This window comes from Acomys russatus, unplaced genomic scaffold (genome assembly GCF_903995435.1).
Source record: "Acomys russatus unplaced genomic scaffold, mAcoRus1.1, whole genome shotgun sequence".
Lineage (NCBI taxonomy): Eukaryota > Metazoa > Chordata > Mammalia > Rodentia > Muridae > Acomys > Acomys russatus.
In genome coordinates, this window is record NW_026131939.1 from 12,235 (window position 1) to 25,741 (window position 13,507).

At 36.8% G+C, this 13,507-nt stretch overlaps 1 protein-coding gene and 1 pseudogene across 1 annotated transcript; both read left to right on the forward strand.

Annotated features, from left to right (window-relative positions):
* The first annotated feature begins 519 nt into the window (after positions 1–519).
* On the forward strand, positions 520–1,464 carry LOC127186665 (olfactory receptor 2AJ1-like). Its single transcript, XM_051142897.1, has one exon. The coding sequence runs from the start codon at positions 520–522 to the stop codon at positions 1,462–1,464; it is 945 nt and encodes a 314-aa protein (XP_050998854.1).
* A 9,678-nt stretch (positions 1,465–11,142) lies between these two features.
* Positions 11,143–12,078, forward strand: LOC127186670 (olfactory receptor 2L13-like; annotated as a pseudogene).
* The last annotated feature ends 1,429 nt before the right edge of the window (positions 12,079–13,507 follow it).

Consider the following 13,507-nt stretch of genomic DNA (forward strand, 5'->3'; position numbering starts at 1 on the left):
ACACAATTCACACTGCTATTATTCTTCATTCTTTTCTTTCATAACTAGAGCCTACTGTTTAATATCCAAGATTTTAAGGTGGAGCAATGCAAAATATTAGGAAAGTCTGTGTTTTAGTTGGAATACACAGTTAATTAATGGATGGTTTTGCAATGTGCAGGTTCTAGGGAGAGCCCCACCCAAAGAAATCTCCAGTGGAGCTTACACAGGATGTTCAGTTGTGAAAGGTATATTTAAGAAATGACTGGACTTATGCAAAGCATATGCAAGTAATTGCAGCTATGAGTTCTAAAATATAAAGAGGTCTATTCCACACTCAATTTTATAATTTGTTAGAACAAAAAATGTACTTGTACATCTCCTCTGAAACCCTCTATGAGGCACTTGGTGGTGGATATAAATTATGCATGAGCTAATTGTATTATGTAAACATATATATATATGTGAGTCTAAGACTTAGACTTAACAGCTTTTTCATAATAAAATAACCGTCTCTTCGTAGGTAAAATTGGAGGAGACATGATAGGACACGAAAACCACACATCCAGCAGTGACTTCATTCTTTTGGGACTGTTCTCTTCTTCCCAGACAAGCTTAGTTTTTTTCTCATTTATATTTTTCATTTTTAATATGACCATAATAGAAAACACCCTCATGATCCTCCTAATCCGCAGGGATTCTCGACTCCACACCCCAATGTATTTCCTGCTCAGGCACCTCTCTTTCATGGATATCTTGCACATTTCTAACATCGTGCCTAAAATGATCGCCAACTTTCTCTCCGGGAGCAGAACTATTTCCTTTGCAGGCTGTGGCTTCCAGATATTCCTGTCTCTCACTTTGCTAGGTGGTGAGTGCCTTCTCTTGGCAGTTATGTCCTATGACCGATATGTGGCCATCTGCCACCCACTTCGTTACCCTGTGCTGATGAGGGACAACTCCAGTGGGATGATGGCTGTGGGCTCCTGGCTTGTGGGGGTTCTCAACTCCACAGTCCACACAGCTTTTGCACTCCACTTTCCCTTCTGCCACTCGAGGGCCATTGATCACTTTTTCTGTGAAGTCCCTGCCATGTTGAAGTTGTCATGTGTAGACACATCACACTATGAACGAGGAGTTTATGTGAGTGGCATTATTTTCCTGCTGATTTCATTTTCCATGATTTCTATATCCTATGTGCAAATTCTCCTCACTGTCTTCCAAATGCAGTCATCAGGAGCTCGGCAAAAGTCTTTTTCCACCTGCTCCTTCCACATGGTTGTGGTGATAATGTACTATGGCCCATTTATTTTCACATATATGAGACCTCGCTCATACCACACTCCGGGCCAGGATAAGATCCTGGCAATATTCTATACCATCCTGACACCCACACTCAATCCAATAATCTACAGCTTTAGGAATAAAGACGTCCTGATGGCTGTGAAAAACATGGTTCAGAGTAATTTTCTGAATAAAAAATGAATATAAAAATGTCTCACTTTTGTGTTTTCTAAATTCACTTTCTTAGCTTGGTTCACACATTTACTTCAGGATAATAACTGTAAACAGATATATATTTATATCTATATACAGATGTCCATGGTAAAGTTATGGTATCCTGTGCTAAGGCAACAATAAAATATTATATAAGAAGATAGAAAAGTTTGCTAATGTATGTATAGTAAATATTGTGGATTAATGCGTGCGAACTGTTCTAGGAAACACCCAAACTTAATGTAAAGAAAAAATCCCACTAAAAGCAATTAAATCATTTTACAAACAGCAACAAAGTAAAATGCTTCATTTTAATTGGAGAAAGTTTCAATCATATAATATCCAATATTTTGAATAATTGTTGTTAATCAATAACATATGATAAGTCATTTAAAATGAGAAGACATCATATGAGGGTATAATTGACGGAAATTCAATAATTTGTCCTTTACAGTAGAGTCTTCTACAAGAATCACAAAATGTTTTAGCATTTCATAACTTCTCTATGCATTTCATAGCCACTGTTAGGTTAAGAGTAGTCCTTATTGTTGGGTGCTGCACAGTTCCCTTCTGTATGGTATAGTTTTCTGTAAAGAGCTCAACATGGAATTTTAGGGTTTATTATCCTACTGATTTCATATTACAGAATGGACTATTTTGATTGCTCTTGTTACTTAGTCAAAATTTCAATCTTTAGTTCTCTGATTGGAATACAATATGTTTTTGCAAAGATGATAAATTATCACAGTTTGTGGTAGTTTAAATGAAAGTGGATCCATAGTCTCATAAGGACTGGTACTACTGGGAGGTGTGTCCTTCTTGGATTAGGTATGGCATTGTTGGAGGAAGTGTGCCACTAGGGGTGGCCTTGAATTCTCAGCAGCTCAAACCAGGCCTAGTGTGCGTCATTCTCTTTTTGCTGCCTGTGGATTCAGATGTAGGACTCTCAGCTGCCTCTCCAGCACCATGCCTACCTGTGTGCTACCATGCCATTGCTATAAGGGACCAAGACTCTGAATTGTAAACCATCTTAAGTAAAAGTTTTTCCTATGTGAGATTTGCCTTGGTTATGGTGTCTCTTCTTTGCAATAAGATCATGACTAAGGCACAATTTATACTACTTTTAGTTAATGAAAATTCGTTACACTCTATAATAGGTTATTGCCAGAATTTTGTAACTTAACATCTTTTCTTTATGAAGACTCTCAGTACACAGAAGGATAATGAAAGCACATAAGCTAAAGTGGAACTATTGTCAATATGATCACAGAGACTGTAATTCTAAATAACTTGGTTCATCTGCAATAACAGTGGGAAAACAGACTTTGTTTTTATTAGCAACAAATTGCTCAAAAATTAAACCAAAGAAATAAAAAAACTTTTAGCATGTAATAACAATTAATGAAAAAAAAAAAAGATCATGAACTTGAAAGAGAACAAGGAAAGGCATATAAGAGAATTTGGTGGGAGGAAAGGAAAGAGGGAAATGACATAATTATATTATAATATAAAGAAAAGAAGTATCTTAAAATCGAGCAGGTTATTTTTTTGAGATTGATTTTATGATATATTGTTTATAGACTGGAAGCATAACACAAACTATTTAAAAAGAATATTCTGGAAAATAAGGTCAGAGCATTAAATGTACTATAAAAGTATCTCCTAACTATTGAATTTCAAAAATTTGGTGACATTAACATAAAAGAGGCATTTATACTCTTAATCAAATCTTGTTCTCACAGCAGAATTGTAAACATTTTATAAGTTTATTATATCATGTATATATATGTGTATATGGTTCCATTTTCCATGATTTCTATATCCTATGTGCAAATTCTCCTCACTGTCTTCCAAATGCAGTCATCAGGAGCTCAGCAAAAGTCCTTTCCACCTGCTCCTTCCACATGGTTGTGGTGACAATGTACTATGGCCCATTTATTTTCACATATATGAATATGTATATGAATATATACTGAAATAATATATAATATCTTTATTATACTAAAGAGTATTATTTCATTATAAAGCATGTAAAATTACTAGCCTAACAATACACACATACCTCTTGTTAGGAAAAATGAAAAGTTAAATGGCATGCTAATATTTACATATATATTATCTTCTCTCTTTTTTTGTAATTAAAATATTCATACAGTGTATGCTGACCACATTCTCTCCTCCCTAACTGCTTCCAGGTCCTCCTCACACCAACTCACCTTCATTTTCTCTATCTCAAAGGAAAAAAGAAGAAAAAAAAGAAAAGTCAAAACAAAGAAAATATAGGTATATTTTAATGTCTCTTATGAATGAAAGTTTCCATAAAGAAGTTCTTGAAGATAATGATCAATTAGAATTTCAGTGACCTTACAGAGATTTGAATTTTCCATGCCCAGAGCCTGATTTGAAACTGTCTTGCGCTAACTAGCTCCCTTACGTAGCCATTTTCAGGGCACCTCTGTGTGTGACCTAACATCCTCATGACTATCATGTACATCCTCTGTAATGGGTTAGCAGACTCCTAGATTACACCAACCCCAAAGCTAAGAATATCATTAAGTAGCATCTGAGACTGTACCAGGGGTTTTCCTGCTTTGCCTCTTAGATATGCTATTGTACTTGAAAAGTATGGTAATTTATGACAGTCTGTTGCTATAAAACTTAATGAAATTGTTATCTCATTAAAGCATAGAATTTATGGAAGCATAAATTTAGGTTCTTAGTTCATGGACACTAATATTTGTAAGTGTGTATATTGTGTGTACTTGGGTCTTTATATCATTTATTTTGTACTAAATGGGTTGACAAGGAATGTCTCATGTAATTAATAATCACTAAATTTAGCCTGGATTCATTTCAGTTCACATTGTAAGTTGAGTTTTAATGGAAAAAATATCCTGGCTCCCGCAACCCTAACTAGTTAGGCTTGGATACTTGTTGTGGTGCATGAGATAAAGATAAAAGTATGATAATGAGGGGCAGAATGAATTTTTCATAGTGTGGCCACACTCAGGGAAAGAATACAGGGATCTGATGAGTTTCACATAGTGTGACCACACTCAGGGAAAGAATACAGGGATCTGATGAGTTTCACATAGTGTGACCACACTCAGGGAAAGAATACAGGGATCTGATGAGTTTCACATAGTGTGACCACACTCAGGGAAAGAATACAGGAATCTGATGAGTTTCACATAGTTTGACCACACCTAGGGAAAGAATACAGGGATCTGATGAGTTTCACATAGTGTGACCATACTCAGGGAAAGAATACAGGAATCTGATGAGTTTCACATAGTTTGACCACACCTAGGGAAAGAATACAGGGATCTGATGAGTTTCACATAGTGTGACCACACTCAGGGAAAGACTACAGGGATCTGATGAGTTTCAGTCTGTCTTTTGGGTACCTGACAAAAGCTTTAGTTTTAAACTAGATTCTTAAGGCAAATGTCAGTGTGTTGTCACATTGATCCTTGTCTCAATTCTTATTCTACAAGTTGCTCCAAGGAGTTCCTAAAGAACTTCTCAAGGACATTGACTGCTCAAGAAGATGAACCAAATTTCTCCTAATGAATAATTGCTTCAATCTGGAAACCAAGTATTCTAAATTCTCTATTCCAAGGAGTAAAGGATAGATTTAGCTCCAGGCTTAGACCAGGATTAACATCTTACCCTAACCCAGTGCCCTCTGTCCATCATATCTTAACCCATCACACCCTAAACCAAATCTGTCATATGATCCAATCTGGCTCATACACCCTGTGCTCAGATTCTTCTTGGTGACATTGCTCTTGCAACTCTAACCCATAGTATTAATCTCAATTCTAAGATGGAGCCTGGTTCTAATATGCAGTCCCTTGGCTCAGTCTGACACAAAATGTCAAACAGTTTGACTGCCTGTAAATTCACCTGTCTCCTCACAAATGCTCTCCAGTGAGAATTGTGTAGTTGAACCCAGTACAAGTTTTTAAATCAAGTTTTCCTCTATACATACATACATACATACATACATACATACATACGTACATACAAACACACACACACACACACACAACACACACATGAATAAACTTAACTAAAGAAGTGGGAAACCTCTAAATAAAAACCTAAAACCTCTGATGAAAGAGATAAATACACTAGGAAATGGAAAGATATCCTATGCTTATAGATTTGTAGAATTAATATTGTGAAAAATGACCATTCTATTAAACGCCATTTTCAGATTCAATGTAATTCCTGTTAAACCCCACTTTATTCTTCACAGAGACAGAAAAAAATCCTAAAATGTATAATAAATCATTAAATACCCCATTAGCTAAAACAATTATGGGAAAAAGAGCAACACTGGAAGAGCTACCAGTCCAAACCTCAAGATGATTTATGAAGCCAGAGTAATAAAATCCATATGGTACCAGCACATAAACAGACAGGAGGACATATGAAATAAAATAGACTATCAAAACATGAGTACATATAACTTCAGCTTGTTAGTTTTCGACAAAGATTCCAAAAACCAAAAACCAAAACCAAAGCACCCCATAAGCTGAGAAAATCATCTCCAACAAAAGATGCTGGGAAAACTGAAGTATAATGAAATTAGACCAGTATCTATTACCTTTCATAAAAACTAACTCCAACTGGATCAAGGACTTAAGCCTAAAACCCAAAATATTGAAACTGTTAGAATAAAACCTATACAGTACCCCGCAGGGTAATGGTGTAAGAAAGGGCTTAAAATAATTCTCCATTTGTTCAAGAATCAAGACCAACAGTTGACACGTGGGTTTTACTCTAAAAAAATACAGCAGAAGAAATCATTAGCTAGGTGAAAAGGAAGCCCACAACACATCAAACCCAACCATGCAGGCCACAGCTTTTCATTTGTTTTGGGATATGATCAGCGGTGAATACGTCATCCTGGATGACCCTGAGACTGACTGAATATGGACTTTATCACAAGACCTCGACATTAACCTGTGACTAAAGTAAAATTTATCGCTAGATAAATGTTTTTGTGTATCAGTGTGTACCCCTTTGGGGTCCAACACATAAAAAAGAGGGACTATAATACAGATAGACCAATATCCTTGATAGCTCTCAAGTAGTTTTCTGGAATAATCACCCTCTTTAGTTTATTTTTAGGCATCCTGTGATTACGGGAGTGGTAATTGTCATCTATTCATTTCTCTAAGTTCAAAATTGAGCTACCTCAGAGTAGCCAAGTCAGGAGAAATGGCCAAGGCTTTGTCTCTCTAGATTTAGACACGAGGGAATAATTAGAGGAAAAAGAGAAATATCTAAGTCTTGGTGATCCAAGGTTGTGCATATAAAATATCGCATTTGCTATTCTGTCTTGCACCAATATAGTATGTGGGAAATAAATCTAAAATGTCTCTTGTGTTTCATTTTAAAAATAATTAGTAAGAAAGGATGCTTTATCTGAGCAATAGGCATGAACATTTCAGGAGGGTTAATCATGTCTTCTTGGTTTCATTGTGAATAAGGCGACTAGTAGATAACTCTTGAAAGTTTCTTTCCTGATGTTTTGGTAGGAGAAGTGGTTCTTGTGTAAGACACAGACTTTCAGCCTTCAGTTGGGACTGCTGCACAGGAGATGATCTTGTGGCATACCGAGCAGAGGATGAGAACAAAAAAGGAAGCTTAAGACTTCGCAAGACTCAAGGATTGTCCACAGAGAATGTCTGTGTTTTAAAGGTACTTTTCTTTTTCATAAACATGTGCACAAGTATAAGATCCTTGGATGAGCTGGGTCCAGATGATGTTATCAGGCAGAGCTGATTTGGGTTAGATCAGTAGGGTAGATTCTGGATGGATGTCTCCCATGACATAAGCAAGCTCTTTCTAGGTTTTTCATAACAAAGTAGGAAAGCAAGGTGAGCTTAAGATGCAGGAGAAATGACATAAACGTATTTGAACTCTACAATGTGCTTGTTTTCAAGGCGGGGACCATAAATACCCAGCTAAATTTTTTCTGGTCTTGGGGTTTCTCAGAAGCTAAGGTGTGCAATTGAGGAAACAGATGGATGCTTTCTTGAGTACCTAATACATGCAGGATGCAGAAACCTCATTGAACTTCATGTTCCCAAGTGTCCTGGAGTTTTAAAGAATAATCAGAGGTTCTGATGATCAATTTATTGTGCTTTGTAGTTTTTTTCTCACTGTGTTGTGTGGATACATCTGTAACTTTGGCAAAATTAATCCAGCATCCTGTGTTTGTAGCACTCCTGTATAATAATCTCTTCATCACAGAGCTTTTAAAGTACTCTATGTATTCCTGTCTTTTGGAATAATTAAGGGGAACATGAACATCTACTTTCTAACCACTGGAATATTTTAAAATTAAAGTGTAACTAAGAATATCATGTGACTCTGGTGCATTAAATAAGGCCCAGAACCAATAAGGAAAATTTCTGGGAATAAATGAAAGCTCTTTGGCTCTGACTCAATGTCTGAAACCCTAAACCTTCAAGTCCAGGTATCTGTCCTCACGAAAACAGCTGCTCTCAAATACAATGTGACAAGACGAGTTTCTAACATTGAAAATAAAACAATCACTGTTCTAACTGTCCTTAAAGACTGCTTATGAACCACTGAGAAGTGATCTGAGAGCACACATCTGTGCACCCCTTTCATAAAAGTTGAACATGTAAACGTTAACATGTGAAATGTAAGCTTAGTGCAGACTCTGTGTCCAAAGCCGACTATCGGAAACATCTCCTGAAAGGATGGCTGGGATGTCCCTTCCTCTACAGCTAAACCTGTGTTCAAGAAAGTAACAGAAGTTCCCCTAAGAGGATTCCCTTTATTCACAAGTCATGATGCAGGAGCACACAGCTTTATTAGAATGAACAATAATAATCTATCATCTCTAATGAAAGTGTTTAACTCATCTCAGCAGGCACACAGTTTGAGAGCCTGCTGTAAGTAAGTACTGTGCCAGATGCCAGATATCGGTGATTTATCAGACAGGAGCCTATATTCACGTAGGGAACCCACATTCCTAAGTGCCCAAGCATCATTGGTTTTCTGAGATGTGTGGCTCTGTTTTCTAACCTTGTCAATCAGCAGATATTCTCTGTAGCTCGCCCTACTCTTCATGGTCCTTCTGGCAGCTCCCTTCTGAGCAAGAGCATCGTGAATGAGGTCCACAAATGTATCTAAGAGCATATCACTCTTCCAGTTTTCTCATCTTATTCAGATCAGAATTCAAGTTCTTTTCTCCCTCCACAATTGCCCTCACATCTGCCCTTCACAAGCTTGTCTCATTGTTTTTTGTCCTCACTGGTTTTCCCTCCTAACCCTGTTCCTTGCTCATCACTTGAGTAAGGGACTACACACAGATATGTTTACACTAGGTATTTAAACCTATTGGATCAGGGCAGGTTTCCAGTCCAGCTGTCTCTTGGCCTTTGTCTACCATGCTTACACACACACACACACACACACACACACACACACACACACACACATTATGTAATATCAGGTCATATGTTTGAGTTTCTTCTTTGGCGGTCTAGCCTTGTCATCACGTTGTTAATTTGCACAACAGATTGCATGAACTTCCATGAACAGAGAAGGCAAGCACCTAGGAACAGGAAAGGTTTTTAGAGTGTATATCATAATGGTGGTGGTTGTGGATTTTATCTATGCTTCATATTTACCTGTATGCTTACACGCATGTATCTTTAAAATATAGTAAAGAAGCACAAGATTCTTCTGATTTCATATTTACTCTATGCCAAGCAGTTCTGTGCACCTGCCATGTTCCTACCTATGAATTCCTCATTAGTCAGTATTTCTTGATTAGATAACTGTAAACTGTATTTTCATTTTTCTACACATTGCTTTATAGTTGTTTTTGTACTCAGCATAGACATATAGAGTGCTAAATGATTTGTTAGTACATGTGAACAATTTTCACAAAGTGTCATCTTCTGTTCTTTAGTATTGAAAAACAGCAGTAGGCCAACGTAACCAGGTCCAGTAGCATTCTCAGGCAGTGTCCTTGGCATTCCTTTCAGATACAAGGGCACATATATGTAAAGCATGAACTCTTATACTGAAAACAGGTAAGAGAAGAAAGAAAACATATACTAGAAAGATGATGAATCATAATTATGGGTTTTGCAATCTTGAGAGAGTGAATAAAGAAGAATCAGATGACAGAGAACAGAGCAGTAAGAGACAAATCTACAGAGGTCATAGAAAAGTAGCAAACATTATCCTGGCAGGAGTGTTTATACGTTTTAGATATTTTTTTTTTTGTATTTCAGATCTTAATATACTTATATCACTTCCCATGTCAAGGCTGTATCATGTACTCTGTCTGCTCTCCTGCAAATTCAATTTGTTATCTGATACCAAACAACTCTTCTTGAAAAAAATATATCTGCAAATTATTCAGGTGGATTATGTTATATTTCTATATTTCAAAATATATAATTATACACATATACACATACATATATGCAACATAATAATTTTATTTTTAATTTATTCATTCTAAACATAGATAATTATTTTTGTTGTATTGTCCTCAGTTGAATAAGCCTATAAAATATATGTGACATAAATGCTTAATAAACAAGAATAAGGCATTACTTTGTTATTTGGGCTGCTGAGATGGCTTAGCAGGTAAAGGCACTGGACTCCAACCTGATGATCTGAGTTTGATTCTCAGGGTCGGGGGGAAATACTCTATTTTCTCTACAAGTACTGTAGTGCACATACACCTCTCCAAATACATATAAATAAATGAAAAAACATAATAATTAAAAAACACTGGTGAGCGGAAAGTCAAGAACTCACTACTGCACATTTTCCTCCCCAAAGGACAGGATTTTAAAAGCTCCTCACCCCTGACAATGGAGTACAAAAACATGAACTTCAGAGTAAGGAGAGAAAGCAGTGAATATAAGCATTTGAACATATTTGTATAATATTTGCAATTATAAAATATAAAAATACATATACAATATGTGACTTATGTTTATAGTATTAAATTTTAATCATGAGTGTGTATTCAGTGGGTATCTGTAAAATTTCACAAATCAAAGGATTCTTATGGAAGTGAATACACACAAATAGGATCTTATGACTAGGGTCAATCTGAGCCCACACAAAACATTTTCATTCCAGAACAGTGAATTAGGACTGGAGAGAGTTTTCAGGAAAAGGAAAGATTCATTACAGAATCTGAGAGGCAGAGCACCAAAGAACAGGTCCTGGGATCTGTCTGAAGTATGGCCAGCTAGGAGAAGAGTGCCAGGAAGCAAGCGATGCTGATGACAGGGTGAGCTGGACATGAGTCTCTTTGTTTTTGTAAGGTAGGTAAGTAATTATCTTCCATGGAGTTATCTAGGAGAAAATGTGTGTACTATTTAAACTCATGTTGCTATCCTGGATTTCAAAATGACCATATAGATATCTCTGAATAGAGAACATAGTCAGAGGTAAGAGGGGAGAAATACTCAGTTCATATTTCAAGATAAATTTGACAAAGTGACAATGTGGGAGGAAGAACAACTCAGTGTAACCATTCATTCATTACAAGCCAGTTCCTCTTTATTTTCCTGTTCTATTTCACATGGTAAGTGTATTTATTTTCAGGTCACTCTTTTCAAGAAAGATAAGAAATAAGTTTCCATGGAGAAATGGAATCAGAGCTCTACTGATTTCATGTTGCTAGGGTTGTTTCCACAAAACCAAACTGGCCTGCTGCTTTTGCTGCTCATCATCTTTGTCTTCTCTCTGGCCTTGTTTGGCAACTCATCAATGATCCACCTCATTCGTGTGGATCCCAGGCTCCACACCCCCGTGTACTTTCTTCTCAGTCAGCTCTCTCTCATGGACTTGATGTGCATTTCTACCACTGTGCCCAAGATGGCATTTAACTTCCTCTCTGGCCGAAAACCATTTCTTTCATAGGCTGTGGAGTGCAATCTTTTTTTTCCTGACTATGGCCTGCTGAGGGCTTGCTCCTGGCTTCCATGGCCTATGACCGCTTTGTGGCTATCTTGCCACCCACTTCATTATCCCATTCGCATGAGCAAAGTAATGTGTGTGAAGATGATCATAGGATCCTGGATATTGGGCTCCATCAACTCTTTAGCACATACTGTCTATGCCCTTCATATTCCTTACTGCCGTTCTAGATCCATTAACCATTTCTTTTGTGATGTTCCAGCCATGTTGCCCCTGGCCTGTATGGACACTTGGGTTTATGAGTACATGGTGTTTGTGAGCACAAGCCTGTTTCTCCTACTTCCTTTCCTTGGCATCACAGCTTCTTATGGACGGGTCCTTTTTGCTGTCTTCCATATGCACTCAAAAGAGGGAAAGAAAAAGGCCTTCACCACATGTTCAACTCACTTAACTGTGGTGACGTTTTACTACGCACCTTTTGTCTACACCTATCTTCGACCTAGAAATCTCCGTTCCCCCACAGAGGATAAGATTCTGGCTGTCTTCTACACTATCCTCACCCCCATGCTCAACCCCATAATCTATAGCCTGAGGAATAAGGAGGTCCTGGGGGCCATGGCGAGAGTCCTCGGGACAGCCTCTTCCACAAAACCTTGATATTCCTTCTCTGCTCCTCTTTCAACTCCCTTAGGACATGTCATAGTTCAATGCTGTCTGTTGGAGATGTAATGTCTGCCACACACATTTATAGCTTTCGCATAATTCATATGAGTTATGAATAAATGATGTTATTTTTAAAAACTAGTATAATTATTCACATGTTTAACTCATAACATTACATTGAATATTATTATAAAACATAATATGATACATTATACTTTATAAGTGCACAAATATTGCTGTGACATGATAATACTTATGTTGATATTTACATATTATTTATATACAAAATTTACATGAATTAATTGCTTCAATCATATATCTTGCTTTAATTCTTTTCATTATTAAAAGTCTGTGTATACTGAATATTTACAACACTTTGCAGTCTGGAATGTTCCCACTCGTGTGACCAATACTCACATGGGGCTTGTGCCTACTATGTAGAAAAATAGAGCAATTTCAAAGTCATAGAATATTTTCACAACATCAAAATTAACCACAATAAGTACTACCTCACCCCAGGTATAGTGGTTATTATCAACAAAAAAATGGTTATCAAATGCTGTTGTGAGTGGAAGTATGCAAATCTATTATGCAAAATTCATTGAAATGAAAATTAAAACAGTCCTTATGGAAGAGTATATTTCATCAATAACATAAAAATAGGGAAATTATGGGATTGGTCAACTTCCCTATTAGGCCAAATGGAAATAAACTAAAGTCAAAGTATTTAAGAGACTCCACCCAATTTTTTTATTAATTTATTCTTGTTACATCTCAATGGTTATCCCATCCCTTGTATCCTCCAATTCTTCCCTCCCTCCTTTTTCCCTTTATTCCCCTCCCCTATGACTGTGACTGAGGGGATTACCTCCCCCTGTATATGCTCATAGGGTATCAAGTCTCTTCTTGGTAGCCTGCTATCCTTCCTCTGAGTGCCACCAGGTCTTCCCTTCCAGGGGACACGGTCAAATATGAGGCACTAGAGTACGTGTGAAAGTCATACCCCACTTTTATATTTTTCAACTTAATACGGAATAGGTTACTTATATATTTCTTTATAGTATGTTGCACTGCCACGTGCGTTTTGTGATGCTTCCCAGTCCATTAATGGTTCTCTCTATTTGAGCAATCTCTCCTTTTCTTTTGTTTAATTGGTACAAGGCTCTGTTTTTATCTTTGAGATGCAGAGGCACCTCAACATTTCCAAATCAATTAATGTAATATATCATACAAATAGACATAAAACCAAATATTACTTCAACATTTCAATAAATGCAGAAAGAGACTTTAACAAAACCCATAATGAGTTCATAATAAAAGTCATAGAATATAACTAGACCAACTTTTTTGACATAGTAAAGTCTATACATGCAACACCACAGCCAAATTCATTTTAATTTGAGCTTTTAAAATGGTGGCTAGT